The following is a 14,101-nucleotide window of genomic DNA, read 5'->3' as shown; positions in this document are numbered from 1 at the left end:
TCATAAAACCACATTTCTGTAACTCTCGCGAGTTTACCTTCTGAAGTGATTGGTCATCAATATTGATCCTGAAGAAGACAAAGTTGATCCGTGTATACCTTTGTGTTGGAAGAAAGTTTAGCGTTGTACTATGGTTATCACTACCAACACAGATAAGCTTCCGTCATAATCTTCAAATCTAGTTCAAGCTAGGTTGACTTATGACTTATAGGCCCTAGAATCATCCGACGTAAGGGGTTATTTTCGTCTGGTGTGAACAGAGCACGTTTGTCATGAAGTAATACCTAAACCAAACCTTGACATATATGCTCCAAGGTATAACGCTACTTTATATAGACGTCAAGTGATGAATGTGAGACTTACTAGTAACTGTGGTAAGCCATGGTGTAAATCCTCATGGGTGAGGAATATCTCGTGAACACTATATTTCATCTCACCGCCTACAGGTGTAACACACCAGTTCTGTACAGGTAACAGGTTGTTTCGCAACAATGTCAGTTCGCAACCGTCAGTTCGCAACAAGGCAAGACTTTTCGCACCAAGGTACAAGTCGTTTCGCATCATTTGAATGTTATTAATCTTGATAGCCTAATAGTATTAGAAATCGTATTCCTAACATAGTTATACTCCTTTCGCGTAAAAGTTTTACCGTGGTGCGAAAGACAACCCCGGCGGCATAGGAACATGGGGCCGCATGGACCTGACAGCCCTTTGATTTTCATGCGCCGGGCGGTACAGCTTCATACGTGCACAGGTAGGAGTATAATTATGTTAGGAATACGTAAACGATTTCTAATACTACAAGGCTATCAAAATTAATAACATTCAAATGTTGCAAAACGACTTGTACCTTGTTGCGAAAATACTTGTAATTTGTACATGTTGCGATAAGACTTGCCTTGTTGCGAACTGACGGTTGCGAACTGACATTGTTGCGAAACAACCTGTAACCTTCTGTACAGTACGTACAAGCTGTGTAAGACAAGACTGTAAGGTCTGATTCACTCACACTCACTCTTTTCGATAAGTTTCACAGTTTTTTTAACATGCTCGAGGAGTGGTTCCCCTTAAAAAAATCACAGGAACTCCAGCTTTACTATTGGGACAGGTGTCCGTTAGACATAAAACGTTACCTGGTGCTGTTGAAATATGTATGTAAATATGCCCGATACTGACCTAAAATGATATGAGTTGTGAACGTTGTACAAGCTGGGCCGAGAAAAAAGTACCGTGGCCGACACGAACAATGGTCAACACATCTATTTTCTATCTTAACACACTTATATGTTACCTGATCAACACTGCTATTTTTCCTGCTCAACACAGCTCCTTTGCTGGTGCAACACACACCAACTTTGCTTGCGCCACACAAAATTTGTGCAACGTGTGTCGCCCATTTCATTGTTCATGTCGGCCACGGTAAAATGGCTTCCGGTTGCCTGCCCGGCCATTGCAAAAACCTGCTGATCCCATAGCCCTTTTCAGGGTCTGCCGTTAGCAAGGGACGTAAAACTTTCGATCTAATCGATATCTAGAAGAGAATCCTTATCTATTGATCCTATATTTTTACAGGACCTTTGGGCATGTGGATGGGACTAGATAAAGGTAAGAAAACGCAACATTTCTTCTTAGACCTTGCCATGGGTACATCCATTCTATAGAATCGATTAATAATTAAGCAAATATATGTTTATACGTATCAATCAAACCATTCACGTTTCACTCTCATGCTACACTCATCCGTACAGACGACATGGTAATCAAAATATGGGAATGTGTCCAATTATTCAATACAGACAACAGAGATCCCTTAGAGGCCCAATTTGCCCGTACCCTGTACCGTCACATGCTGGCTGAAGCAGAGAGAAGTACTGTAAATGCAGAAATGTTCGCGGTGGATTAATGTTCTCGGTTTTCGCGGTGACCACTTCACCGCGAACTTTAAGCCACCGTGAAAAGTCCTTTTCCCCGCTACCGCGAAATTAAATCCCCGCGAACTTAAATGCATTTACAGTACTCATGATGTTGTGGATTCGATTCTAGCCTTCAGCAGGGAACCTGGGTTTGATATCGAGAATTGGAATAAGGCCAATGTGTTGTGAGCGTGTCCGAGTTGCTATATTCCGTTGAGATTTTTCTTCAGATACCTGGCAAGTTAGATTGTCCGTGTCCAAAGCAATGGTCTCGGGTATTAATCGTCTTATTGATGAAGTACGCATGAAGTACGGTTGAGAGTTCAGCGATAGGCCTGGAAGAAAGTTTAACTCTGCTCGAACTATATACCGATGAATATAAATTTTTTTAGGATCAAATTTAGTATCAAAGATGTGAATCGAACCACAAACAGCTGACAAAAGGTGGAGAAAACCTTTGTCTCTCTAATTGTTATAGCCATTCTATTTATCAATGTTTTGTAAACACATGATGCTTTCTAAATACTGTCTGATTCCCAAAACATACCAAAAATCATGGCGATTCGTCAACACGTTCCTGAGTTATTCCCATCCAAAGTTTGAAAGGAAACCGCCGCCTGCAGTTCCCCAAAAGCCACTAGGGAACCCAAACTCACAGCACTTACTCTCTGTCCCAAGGGCTATCTATCACTTAAAAATCACGAGCACAGCATGTCCAGAACACGAGATATCAAAAATGGAAGTTCTGCTGCAGTACCTTAACAAGCCGCTAGGGGGCCATTATCGAACTTGACCTTCGTTTTTCCGACCCCTACTCACCTACAAAATATCATCAGGATCCATCAAAGGCTTCTCGAGTTATGCTGTTCACAGACAGACAGACAGACAGACAGACAGACAGACAGACAGACAGACAGACAGACAAGCCTAACCTTAGCCATTCTGGTACACATGATACTGCCTGAAGACTTACTACCGGTGTCTGAATACACACTGGTTTCTGACCACTTACTGTTTTCCAAGCACATACTGATTTCTAAACAAATATACTGATTTTTTAACGCATACTGATTTCTAAGCACACAACGATTTTTAAACACATATATTGGCTTCTAAACGCATACATAAAGTTACTGATTTCTAAACACATACATGTAGTAGTAGCTTTCGAAACACATACTTCTTTTCAATTACATACTGCTTTCTAAACACATACTACTTTCTTAACACATACTACTTTCTAAACACATACAGCTTTCTAATCACATACCTACCTACGCTACCTAGTCCCTTGACCTCCAGGTCGTTTGGGGGGGGGGGAGGACAAGGTAGCCATACTGCTTTCTAAACACATACTACTTTCTAAACACATACTGCTTTCTAATCACATACCTACCTACCTACCTAGTCCCTTGACCTCCAGGTCGCTGGGGGGGGGGAGGGCAAGGTAGCCATACTGCTTTCTAAACACATAATAGTTTCCAAACATATACCTGACAGTGCTGAGTACGGCGGAGGTTCCTTGTCACCGTCTGTCGCGTCCTTTCCTTCCTCGGCAAGATCTCTTCTCCCGGCACTGTAGTAAAGAGAGAACTTCTTCTTTTCTCTCTGTCGTTGGCGCCTGCGTAAGAAGTACACGGCTAGAGCGACGCAGACAATCAGCCACAGGCCGCCAGCAGACACCCCCACGATCAGCGCGACGGTGGAGGGGGTCATCCTCAACCCCTTGTGTGGAACTGAGAAACATACCATAGGCTCGTTGAAGAGGTTCATCAGCCAAGTATGAATACAGTTACTCCATTTTTTTTTCAAGCACTGAAATAGATTTAAAGGCACCACCGCGAGTTACGCCGTACTCCCCTGAACCACAATCAGGGTTGGGAGCTGCCCAAGTCCTTAAGGAGGTGGGGGAGGATGAGCTACGCAAGCCTGACCTAGTTCTCGTGTTCTCTCGCGAGATCGAGACCAGGTCATTCTCCGTGAGCAAGATGGACTGTCAACCGTCGAAAATTTGTGGGTATGTACCTTACCTTTAAAAACAGTCACTGCTTGAAGAAAATTTGGAGTAACTATACCATAGGCTGCTTACATCCAGATGCAAGGAAGAACATTATATCTTGTAATTGCAAAAAGAAAAATTTACACAGAACTACTATTTACCATCGTTAAAATCAGTTGGCACAAACTTTTAATTCAATTGATCTACGGACTTTTGGCAAGTTGAAATTTGATAAAAATGGAGAGAAACCACAATAAAAACGATTTAAAATCTTGCACATGTGTTAAAACTGAAACTTTATAGAGTCAGTTTGGTTGTTGAAAATACGTTTAAAACTATAATTTGCGAATCATAAATTCATTTCATCAAAACTAACCACTATGATAATTACAAAGACGTATGAAGGTGTTAACTCACGTGAAACTGAGAGCCTGAGCGACTTTGACTTCGATTCTCCCACCCCATTGGTTGTTGTACACATGTAGTTCCCACTGTCGTTCAGAAACACCTTATCCAAGACAGCCGATCCCACCGTCATGTCTCGCGAGATTTGGTTTTGCTGCGTGGGCAGGGGTCTCCCGTCGATAGACCACGTGATGTTGGGAGCCGGGTTGCCGTCCGCCACACACTGTAGGGTGACCGTGTCTTCTTCTTCCGCAGTTATAGAGTCAGAGATGCTGATTATAGAAGCTGGATCTAAAGTCAATTGCAAACAATAGAAAAAAAGTTTAAACAAGAAAGGCAAAATTTTCGAGAAAACGCAAAATGTTTCTCTTATATAGGAAACCGATACAGGTTTTGGAAGTGCAGCTCGGTAATTACCAATACAGGTCTTGCTATCAAAATGTTTTCCTATCGCGAATCTGTAATTGTTCATATTTCGTCGATTTTTGCTGAAACAGCTAATACTTTGTTCATGTTTGCTGTAACAACTAATATGATGACGTCACCTACTGTTTTAAGTTCTGATTGGTTCATGACAGAAGAAGAAAAACCAATAATGTTTTCCCTATCTTAAGCTTACTTCAAAAGTTAAGTGTTAAACCCCCAAAACCTTCAAATTGATTATTTTTGACAATGCAGGAAAAACTCTCATATATACAGAAAATGCATGTCAAATGTTGCAGTATGCAAGCCCAATAGATTCAAGCAAAACATGGGCCCGTGGGAATATCTCCAAACCAGAGTAAAGAAAAGAAAACTGGTGAAGCTCGGCCACGTGTAAGGATCATCGGAACTAGCCAAAACAAGGAATCGTCAAGGGAGCAAAAAAGTGTGATGGGCAACGTTAGAATTGTGAGAATAATATCAGAGACTGGACAGACATTACAATAAGTGTAACATTGAGAAAAACAGAACTGGACAGACATTACAATGAGTGTAACATTGAGAAAAACAGAAAACAAATAGAAATGGAAAAAAAAAGTCTTGTTGTTGTTAGCTTTATTCTGGTGCCTCCAACGGTCAAATACTAAAGTATTCAGACTGGTTGATAGATGGTGTGAGACATACACGGAAAAAGTTCACCACGAGACCTAGATGAAAGGAGATACTTACAGAGAACTTTCACCAGAAGACTTGCTGTGACCCGATGCACCACGTGATCCACCACGCACGTGTACATCCCAGCATCCTCTCTGTTGACGTTCCGTACCAACAAAGATGGCGCCTGTACAGTTCCCCCGGAATATTTCTTCCCGAGTCTGGAGCTGACGATGATCTCGCCATCTTTCTCCCAGTGCAGGGCCGTGATGTTGGGCTTGGCGCTTAGCACTGCGCATGACAGGGTGGCAGCTCGCCCCCACGTGACCACATAGGGGTCAGAGGGTCCAACCTGCACCGTAGGAGGGACTAGAGAAACAGGACAGAGCAACTTACAATTTTGTCAAAGCTGAAAATTCAGGTATCAGAATTGTGACATGGATTGCATTTTCAATAAGATATAGGTATTTTCCTTGACAGTTAAATTTAGTCTAAGCTTAAGCTTCTCATGATGAAAAAAAAACAACAACTTCAAAACATAAAGAAAAAAGAAAGAAGCAAATTTGGGTCGCCACACACACACACACACACACTCTCTCTCTCTCTCTCTCTCTCTCTCTCTCTCTCTCTCTCTCTCTCTCTCTCTCTCTCTCTCTCTCTCTCTCTCTCTCTCACTCTTCGGAGTTCACTCACTCACACATCATAATCATCTTAATGAGGATCCGACTAAAAACTTCCCAAAGAACAGAGTTTGACTGATAATGCATGAGATATGAGCCCTGTAGGCATACAGCACAAAGCCGACACCAGAAGAACCTCATTTGCAAGGTTACGCCTGTTCAAGGTTTGCTTAGATCTCCCGCGACCTGACAGGCCCTGTATTGTATCGATGGTCCGTGATTACCACGGGGTAACTAAGTCTTTTAAAACCGCCCGATGATTAACAACAGCTAACAGATAGGAGAGCAGCTTTCATCAGTCAGCCCTTCGCCCGGAGAGACCAGAGGGAGAGATAGATCTCTGCTTTTCTAAGACAGATGCGCTAAATTAGACCACGGATCATCAGTCCGGAACAGATGTAGAGATAGCGGGGACTACTACATCCACGGGTAAGTAATCACCAAGACAGCTTAAATATGCATGGTGTACAGCATTCGTGCCGGGGTCGGAATGCACAAAATATCACCGTGTGCTAAAGATATCGGGGAGGCCCCTGTAGCTCAACTGGTAGCAGCCACAAAGTTGAGCTCCTGGTTTCGATTAGTTGGTGATTGGTAGAGCCAGATTGAATACTAGTCTCCAAGAAGACGTGTCAGCTGGATGAGAAAGGAGGAAAACTTAGCCAAATATGGACAAGTAAGTTGCCATGGGATTTCAGTCAGTCGTTTGCAGTCTATCCGTCGGCCAGCCAGTTCAGTTCTAGGCCAATTAACTCTTTTATTCCCAACTCGCAATCGGCCGAAATTCCCTATTACTATTTGGCCAGGCGGGAGTCTTGTAAAGACCAGTTCAATCCTGACAAGGGCGTTTCGGTTTGGTCGCAACTTATTTGTTCCTATTTGGTTATACAGTGGAAGCCAGTTAATTGCACATCGGATTAACGCACACTTCTGTTAACTGCACGGAATCCCAGAATCCCAAACCGGTGCGGTCCACCTAGATAACTTCGCATTATTGCACCAGCCGGAAAATTGCACCATATTCACTGGCAAATAGGCCGTGCAATTAAGCGGCTTCTACTGTATTCTTCTTTTTTTTTCATCGAGCGGACACGTCTGCTTGGAAAGTAGTATCCGTTTGGGCTGTTTTCGTATAATGAGGGTCTCTTGTTGGTGGAGATGCATCGAGGGAAAGGGCTAGCAACCCCTCACTGTACACTGTAAAATATACCTGAAACAACAAGGATTTTTGCTGCCCTATCAAACAAAGTTATGAGCAGGAGACTCACCGAGGATGGAAAGCTTCACAAACCCCTCCTCCTTTCCGATGCCTTCCACCATGATGGTGATGACGTAGGTCCCGTCATCCCCTGAGACGGTTGGATTCAACTTCAGGGAAGCCTGGTTCACGAGACTCGCTCTGCCTGCATAGTCTCTCTGCGGTTCTCTCGTGTTGAGCGGCGGATAGTAAGAGTAAACCAATGTTCTTCTTCTGACGTCTTTTTTGTCGAACTTCTCCCACATAATGGACATGATTCTCCGTTGGGTGCTGAATGTAACCGGGAGAATGGCCTGGTCACCGTCTACAGCGTTCACAGTGTCCGGAAGCTTCAAGCCAATCTGCGTACGCGTCTGCCCAGCACACCCTGCGCACACACATAGAGAAATATAACGGTAAAACGCTGGAAATACTACATTCTTCAAAGTAAATCTTATTCGGGTATGGATATCATTACCTCCCTGAAAAATGTAGGTATTGTTTTGGTGTGTCTGTATGCGCATATGTCGGCCTGTGTGTTTGAGTTTCTAAATGGATGAACTGCAATGATATTTGACACATAGATAAGGGTTAGGTGGACAAAGGTTAATCTTGATTTTGGGCCCCTTGGTGTGTGACCTTGGTACTGCAAAAACACTTTCGATTTTTGCTGTCTTTTGTTCTAGACATGCTGTGGTCTTTTTAAATCTTGTTGTAGATCGCTTTTAACACAAAGAAGAAGTAGGATGAATTTAGGCCCCCTAGCAGCTCACTAGGGAACTGCCGTGGTATTTTTGCTATTTTTTCCACACAGTGATACTAAACGACATTGAAAAACATGTTTATCACATTGTGTTCTAAATTCTTTGTCGGGAATTTTATAGTGATTTGCGGCAGATGCAACGAAAGTTAAGCGTACATTTCCGGCCATTTCAATTTTGACAGCATGCAGTAACTTTCCTTTAAGCTACAATAAAAAATTAATGGTGTATAGTTGTACACCGACGGTTTACCATGGAGAAATGAAGCCTGGAGTGCAAATAATAATAAAAGTTAAAGACTAAAACGTTTTGGCTCATCATAAAGTGAGCTTTTTAATTTTAGCTACACTGTGGAAGAATTGAACATAACATTACAATAGAACGTTTATCACATTTCTTTTAACGAGTAGCATACACATTAATGTCACTTCTTCAATATGTTCTAATCACGAAAGGTATATACTGAAACGATTATGAATATTCTAGCTCAAAGTTCAGCGTATTTCATCACTTAAGAAGAAATGAATTTATGTTTCTTAGCTGGTACATTTCATAGCAAGTTACTTGATCGATCGTATAGATTATATCTAATAATAAGTTGATTCCGGATTATAAAGACCTCGCTGAAACAAAATGCACGTTCCTAAAGGCGTGAACTTCGATAATGGGAAATCCTAATCTATACCTTTATTCCGTGTAATAATAATAATAACAGATGAATATATCTCTCTTTGCTGTAACATTTTGTAGCAAGTTACTATGATATATTGTAGATTATAAGGTTTTATTGCAAATTCATGCCCATGGGGCTAATTGCAGGTGAACAAAATAAAAAAATATTATAAAGTGATTGAAAACAGGTAAATAATCTAAATTCTAACATATGAAGATTAACTGATTGTATGTACATACAGGATATCGAATGCGATTCTAAACCTACATTACTATTGCGGGGTTTGACTTCCTATTTGAAAACAATTGAAAATGAAATGTCCCACGTTTTCTATGATAGATTGATTTGCTGATCTTAGCAGGAAGTGTGACTTTTGTGTTTTTTTAACAATGAAAAGTTTGGTACTCGATTCTGCATTGTAGAATTCCTGAAGGCCTGGACTTGGATAGTATGAAATCCTAATTTATACCTTTATTTCGTGTAATGACAATTATAACAAATGAATTTATCTCTCTTTACTAGTAAATTTTATAACAAGTTACATGATGAATTGTATAGATTATATCTACTTAAGTCGATTCCGGATTTTAAAACCCTCGTTGAAACAAAAGGCACGTTTCTGAAGGCTTGGACTTGGATAGTATGAAATCATAATTAGTACCTTTATTTCGTGTAATGACAATTACTACAAATAAATTCATCTCTCTTTACTAGTACATTTTATAACAAGTTACTATGATGGATTGTATAGATCATATCTACTTTAGTCGATTCCGGATTTTAAAACCCTCGCCGAAACAAAAGGCACGTTCCTGGACGTGGAGAGTGGGAAATCCTAATTTATACCTCTATATATCGTGTAATAACAAAGCTGTATTGAGCGCACGGCAGGCGCATTATAGCTATATGGATCGGTGGTAGATTGAGTAGTCTGTTGGCACGCGCTGGAGTAACACATCTCAATAACATGTACATTTCCACCAGCAGTGCGTAAAGCCACGCTGACTTGATTACATGGATGGCATCCGCGCATGCATCAATTTTCTTCGTCCGCTGTTTCCCAAAAATGAAGTTTTCATGGCATAATATTAATCGCACAATACTGCAGCTGTAAAATGCACAAATACGAATCAAGTACAACAGATTTCAAGAAACTCGATGCCACAAACAGATTTGTACATATCTTGAGATGTCAGAACTCCCATAATGCAAAAATAGGCAAATATATCAAGGACTGCTCTGATATTAGAAAGAATACCGTAACTAATGATTAGCCTACTCTATTTTAATACTATACCAAAGAATTATGTTAGCCCTTATTTTTATGTTAACTAGGTTGCTAAGCTTTATCCTATATCTCTGTTTTGTACTTTGTGTAATTGTTGCCATACATTGTATCATGTACAATTGTCGTGCAATAAAGTTCTATATATGCAGCAAATTGAAACAAGTTATCGCGAAAAGGATACTAAATCGTAGAGTGCCAAAGCCAAATCCAAAGTTAATAGAAAAGACAGGAAATAACAAAAATGACGAATCTGTTGTTCCTTATACAATACCCTGTGTGTGTTTATACACTTTTCCCACTTGAACAACCCCTCTAACTGCATATAGGTCATAATTGCGGCGGATTGTTCCCCAAAAATTTTCAATATTTTCACATGTTCGCATTCGTTTGGGGGTCTTCAACAACCCTTCTGGCTACATATATGTCATAATTGCGGCGGATTTTTCCCCCATAATTTGTCACATTTTCGCATTAGTTAGGGGGTCCTCAAAGGCTGTTATCCATATAATTGAATCATTATGGCCTAACATGAACATTTTGACCAGTGGCGCATAACAGTGGCGGGCCGTTTCGATTTTTTTACGTTCACAATTAAACCCACTAATCCTCCTTTAATTGACTTCGTGAGGAAAACAGCTCGCTTGTGACTCGACCTAATCACTGCTTTATAGCTGAAATATATGGCTGCAACAGATATTACCACCTATACAACTTTTATTGGCTAACCTGATCTGATTTTATTGAGCTCTTTCTCGCTTTACCTTCTTAATCTAAAACTATTTAAATGGTGATTCGTAGATGAGTATATCATCTAGGGGTTAGGATCTTTTGGGACTAAAGTATATACCACACATGCTTATGCTTTTACCTCAATGAAAAATTGAGGTATTGTTTTGGTGTTTTTGGTGTGTGTGTGTGTGTTTGTGCATGTGTACATGTACATGTACATGTACATGTGTGTGTGTGTTTGATTCCGTATATTTGTCAGCATGGCTTAAAAACCTAATGAAATGACATTTGGCATGTGAATACTAGGTGTTATAAACACGAAGGTCGAGGTCGATTTTTATATATGCATACAGTATGTACAATTTTAAGATAGATTTTGTATGTCTAGTAGTTATTGTACTTTTTGCTGTGACAATAAAAGTTCAGTATGAGTTGCAACAAATTGACAAAGTGCGCAATATCCGTATTTGATATACACAACCTGAGCTAGCCTGGTTACCGTAACCCCAGCCCGATCTCAAGTATCTATCATGCAGGATGGCATAGGCCGGCTTCTCAATTTTGCCTCAAATAGAGGGCAAAAAACTACACCAATGGAATTGCAGCAGGATCAGCAGGAGGTAATAACACCCAACCATGATTGGTTAAAGACCCCCAACTGTATTTTTTGAATCCATAACAGTGGCCACTAAGTCCCTGATTCGCTACTGTGATAGCTTGCTGACCAACTGTGGTGTGTTTTAGCTGGCTACCTGGGGTGGTCATCAATCCTAGGTTCTCCTCCCTCTGATCAAGGGCCTTCGAGAACCTTTCTATATGTATACAGCCATCTTGCCAGACACGAAAGATATTTTTAAGGTTGGGGTATGGTATCCAGGCTAGACCTGAGCGTTCTGCGCCATTACAGAAATACTTTATTGCTCTACGTAATGGCGTTGTATATGCACTATGTACAAGGTAACGGGCGGGATACTAGCAATATCAGTGCATGTCTGCCACTCAGTGGCAATACTACTTTACGGTGGCACACCAACGATCTAGGAGAGTACATACTAGTAGTGACGTCCCTATTCCGATTTATCGGATTGCTTGACGAATTTCATAGATAAAAACGAATTCTACGCATTGTATGTTTTGTGTTCTTTTCGATCTTACTTGTACATTTGTATTTGTATAATATTCCAGTTATGAATTAGTCAAAGGTTACATTAATCCAACTTATCCCGACAAGAAGATATTCATCATCATCGCCATCATCATCATCATTGGTCGACGTGCTTACTCACGACGGGGATATACCGCCCCTTACGTATACGGGGGCGACATACATTTTCGTTAAGTTAACTGATTACAAGACGGGGCTGCGCCAGGTCTCCCGTCTGGGTGAATGATGTAAACTACCGCATGACTGATACTAGACGGAGGTACGCCAGGCCTCCATCCGGGTGATTTGTAGTGAGTCACCAACTCCAGACAGAGGACATTATTCAGTCTTATGCCGCTGGAAAGTTGTTACTTACTGTCCAGTCGAAGATTGCATAGAATGGTGTGTGATTATATCCGAGCATAGTTTACAGAACATAATAAAAAATCTATGGAAGAATTTTACGTTTGAGACCGCATCTGCAAGCAGCGACACCTATAGCTGCAGTGCAATGTGAATTAGTCAGAATTTTTTTTATTTTTTATTTTATTTGTTCAACATCAAAGTACAAAACAGGACAGAGAGGTAATACACTCTAACAGTACGCTAATATTCACATCACCTCTAAAAAAAGATAACTGACAAGAACAAATAAATGACAATATCAAAACAAACAGTTCACAGCTATTTACATATAAGTCAGGTTACAAGGTAGTTGAAAAACGTTTCGTATTTACAATATATAACTGGGTTAACTGTAAGATACTGCAGTTTGTTGAATGTGACAGGAAAGGTGAACCCCTTAATAGTAGATGGATACGGATTGTCAGAATTGCCGTGAGGAAGGTGACAGACGGTCACCAAAACGTAGGCTGAATAAAAGACTTTGTTTAATCAAGGAGGTTGAAAGAGGGAACTTGGTTTAATACAAAGAATTCTGTCATTCTCTAAGCATGCATAGTTAGCTTGATCTTTCACGAAGCCGAGTCCATCATGGTATCCGGCGCCCAGTTTGCGCAGTCCAAAGATTGAAGATCAAGGCTTGGTAGCCTCATCACTATGCATGCATTCATATCATTCCACAGCCATGCGTCAAAGGCGGCGGAGATTAGTCCCTGTTTTGCCTTGGGAGGCCTCGGAAGATTTGGAAGCTTTCTTGTCTCATGAATGTTTTTGTGGAAGAGCTAGGCTCAGGAGTAACGATGTAATTACTTCAGCCTGACATGACTGACACTGGTAATGAGACATGTTACCACTGTCTTGTTGAATGGAAATATGTGGGCTAAAGTAAAACAGTAGTTTGTGTAACATTTACACAGAAGACTACACGGCAAACACAGTCATTAACTAGGGGAACCAGACATACGAGTGGTAACACTATACATGTTACCACTGTCTTGTTGAATGGAAATATGTGGGCTAAAGTAAGACAGTAGTTTGTGTAACATCTACACAGAATACAACACGGCAAACGTAGTCATTAAATATGGGAACCGGGTAACTAGACATACAAGTGGTAACACTATACATGTTACCACTGTCTTGTGGAATGGAAATATGTGGGCTAAAGTAAGACAGTAGTTTGTGTAACATCTACACAGAAGACTACACGGCAAGCATAGTCAATAACTAGAAAGGCCGACATTTGCTTAAGAGCAAATACAGCATATTTCAGCCATACCCCTTCCACGCAACATTGGACTGTTCCAAATCACCCCCTGCGCAAAAATGGAACAGAAGACTACACGGCAGACATAGTCATTGAATAGGGGAACCGGCTAACCAGACATACAAGTGGTAACACTATACATGTTACCACTGTCTTGTTGAATGTAAATATGTGGGCTAAAGTAAGACAGTAGTTTGTATAACATCTACACAGAAGACTACACGGCAGACATAGTCATTAAATAGGGGAACCGGCTAACCAGACATACAAGTGGTAACACTCTACATGTTACCACTGTCTTGTTGAAGGGAAATATGTGGGCTAAAGTAAGACAGTAGTTTGTGTAATATCAACACAGAAGACTACACGGCAAACATAGTCATTAAATAGGGGAACCGGCTAACCAGACATACAAGTCAGTGTACACTATACATGTTACCACTATCTTGTTGAACGGAAATATGTGGGCTAAAGTAAGACAGTAGTTTGTGTAACATCTACACAGAAGACTACACGGCAGACATAG

At 40.8% G+C, this 14,101-nt stretch overlaps 1 protein-coding gene across 1 annotated transcript in view; it reads right to left on the bottom strand.

The window, feature by feature from the left end:
- The window catches only part of LOC118430192 (hemicentin-2-like), a 12,318-nt gene extending 4,741 nt beyond the window's left edge, over positions 1 to 7,577 (bottom strand). Inside the window, exons 1-4 of the mRNA XM_035840902.1 lie at positions 7,343 to 7,577; positions 5,470 to 5,763; positions 4,330 to 4,608; positions 3,407 to 3,649 (exon numbers count right to left, since the gene is read on the bottom strand). Of these exons, the coding sequence (XP_035696795.1) occupies positions 3,407 to 3,649; positions 4,330 to 4,608; positions 5,470 to 5,763; positions 7,343 to 7,577 (1,051 nt within the window). The remainder of the gene's footprint in view (positions 1 to 3,406; positions 3,650 to 4,329; positions 4,609 to 5,469; positions 5,764 to 7,342) is intronic.
- Positions 7,578 to 14,101: the final 6,524 nt, after the last annotated feature.

This window comes from Branchiostoma floridae, chromosome 14, assembly GCF_000003815.2.
Source record: "Branchiostoma floridae strain S238N-H82 chromosome 14, Bfl_VNyyK, whole genome shotgun sequence".
Classification (NCBI taxonomy): Eukaryota; Metazoa; Chordata; class Leptocardii; order Amphioxiformes; family Branchiostomatidae; genus Branchiostoma; species Branchiostoma floridae.
Note: the sequence above shows the minus strand (reverse complement) of the source record. Positions and strands in the feature narration are given on the sequence as shown.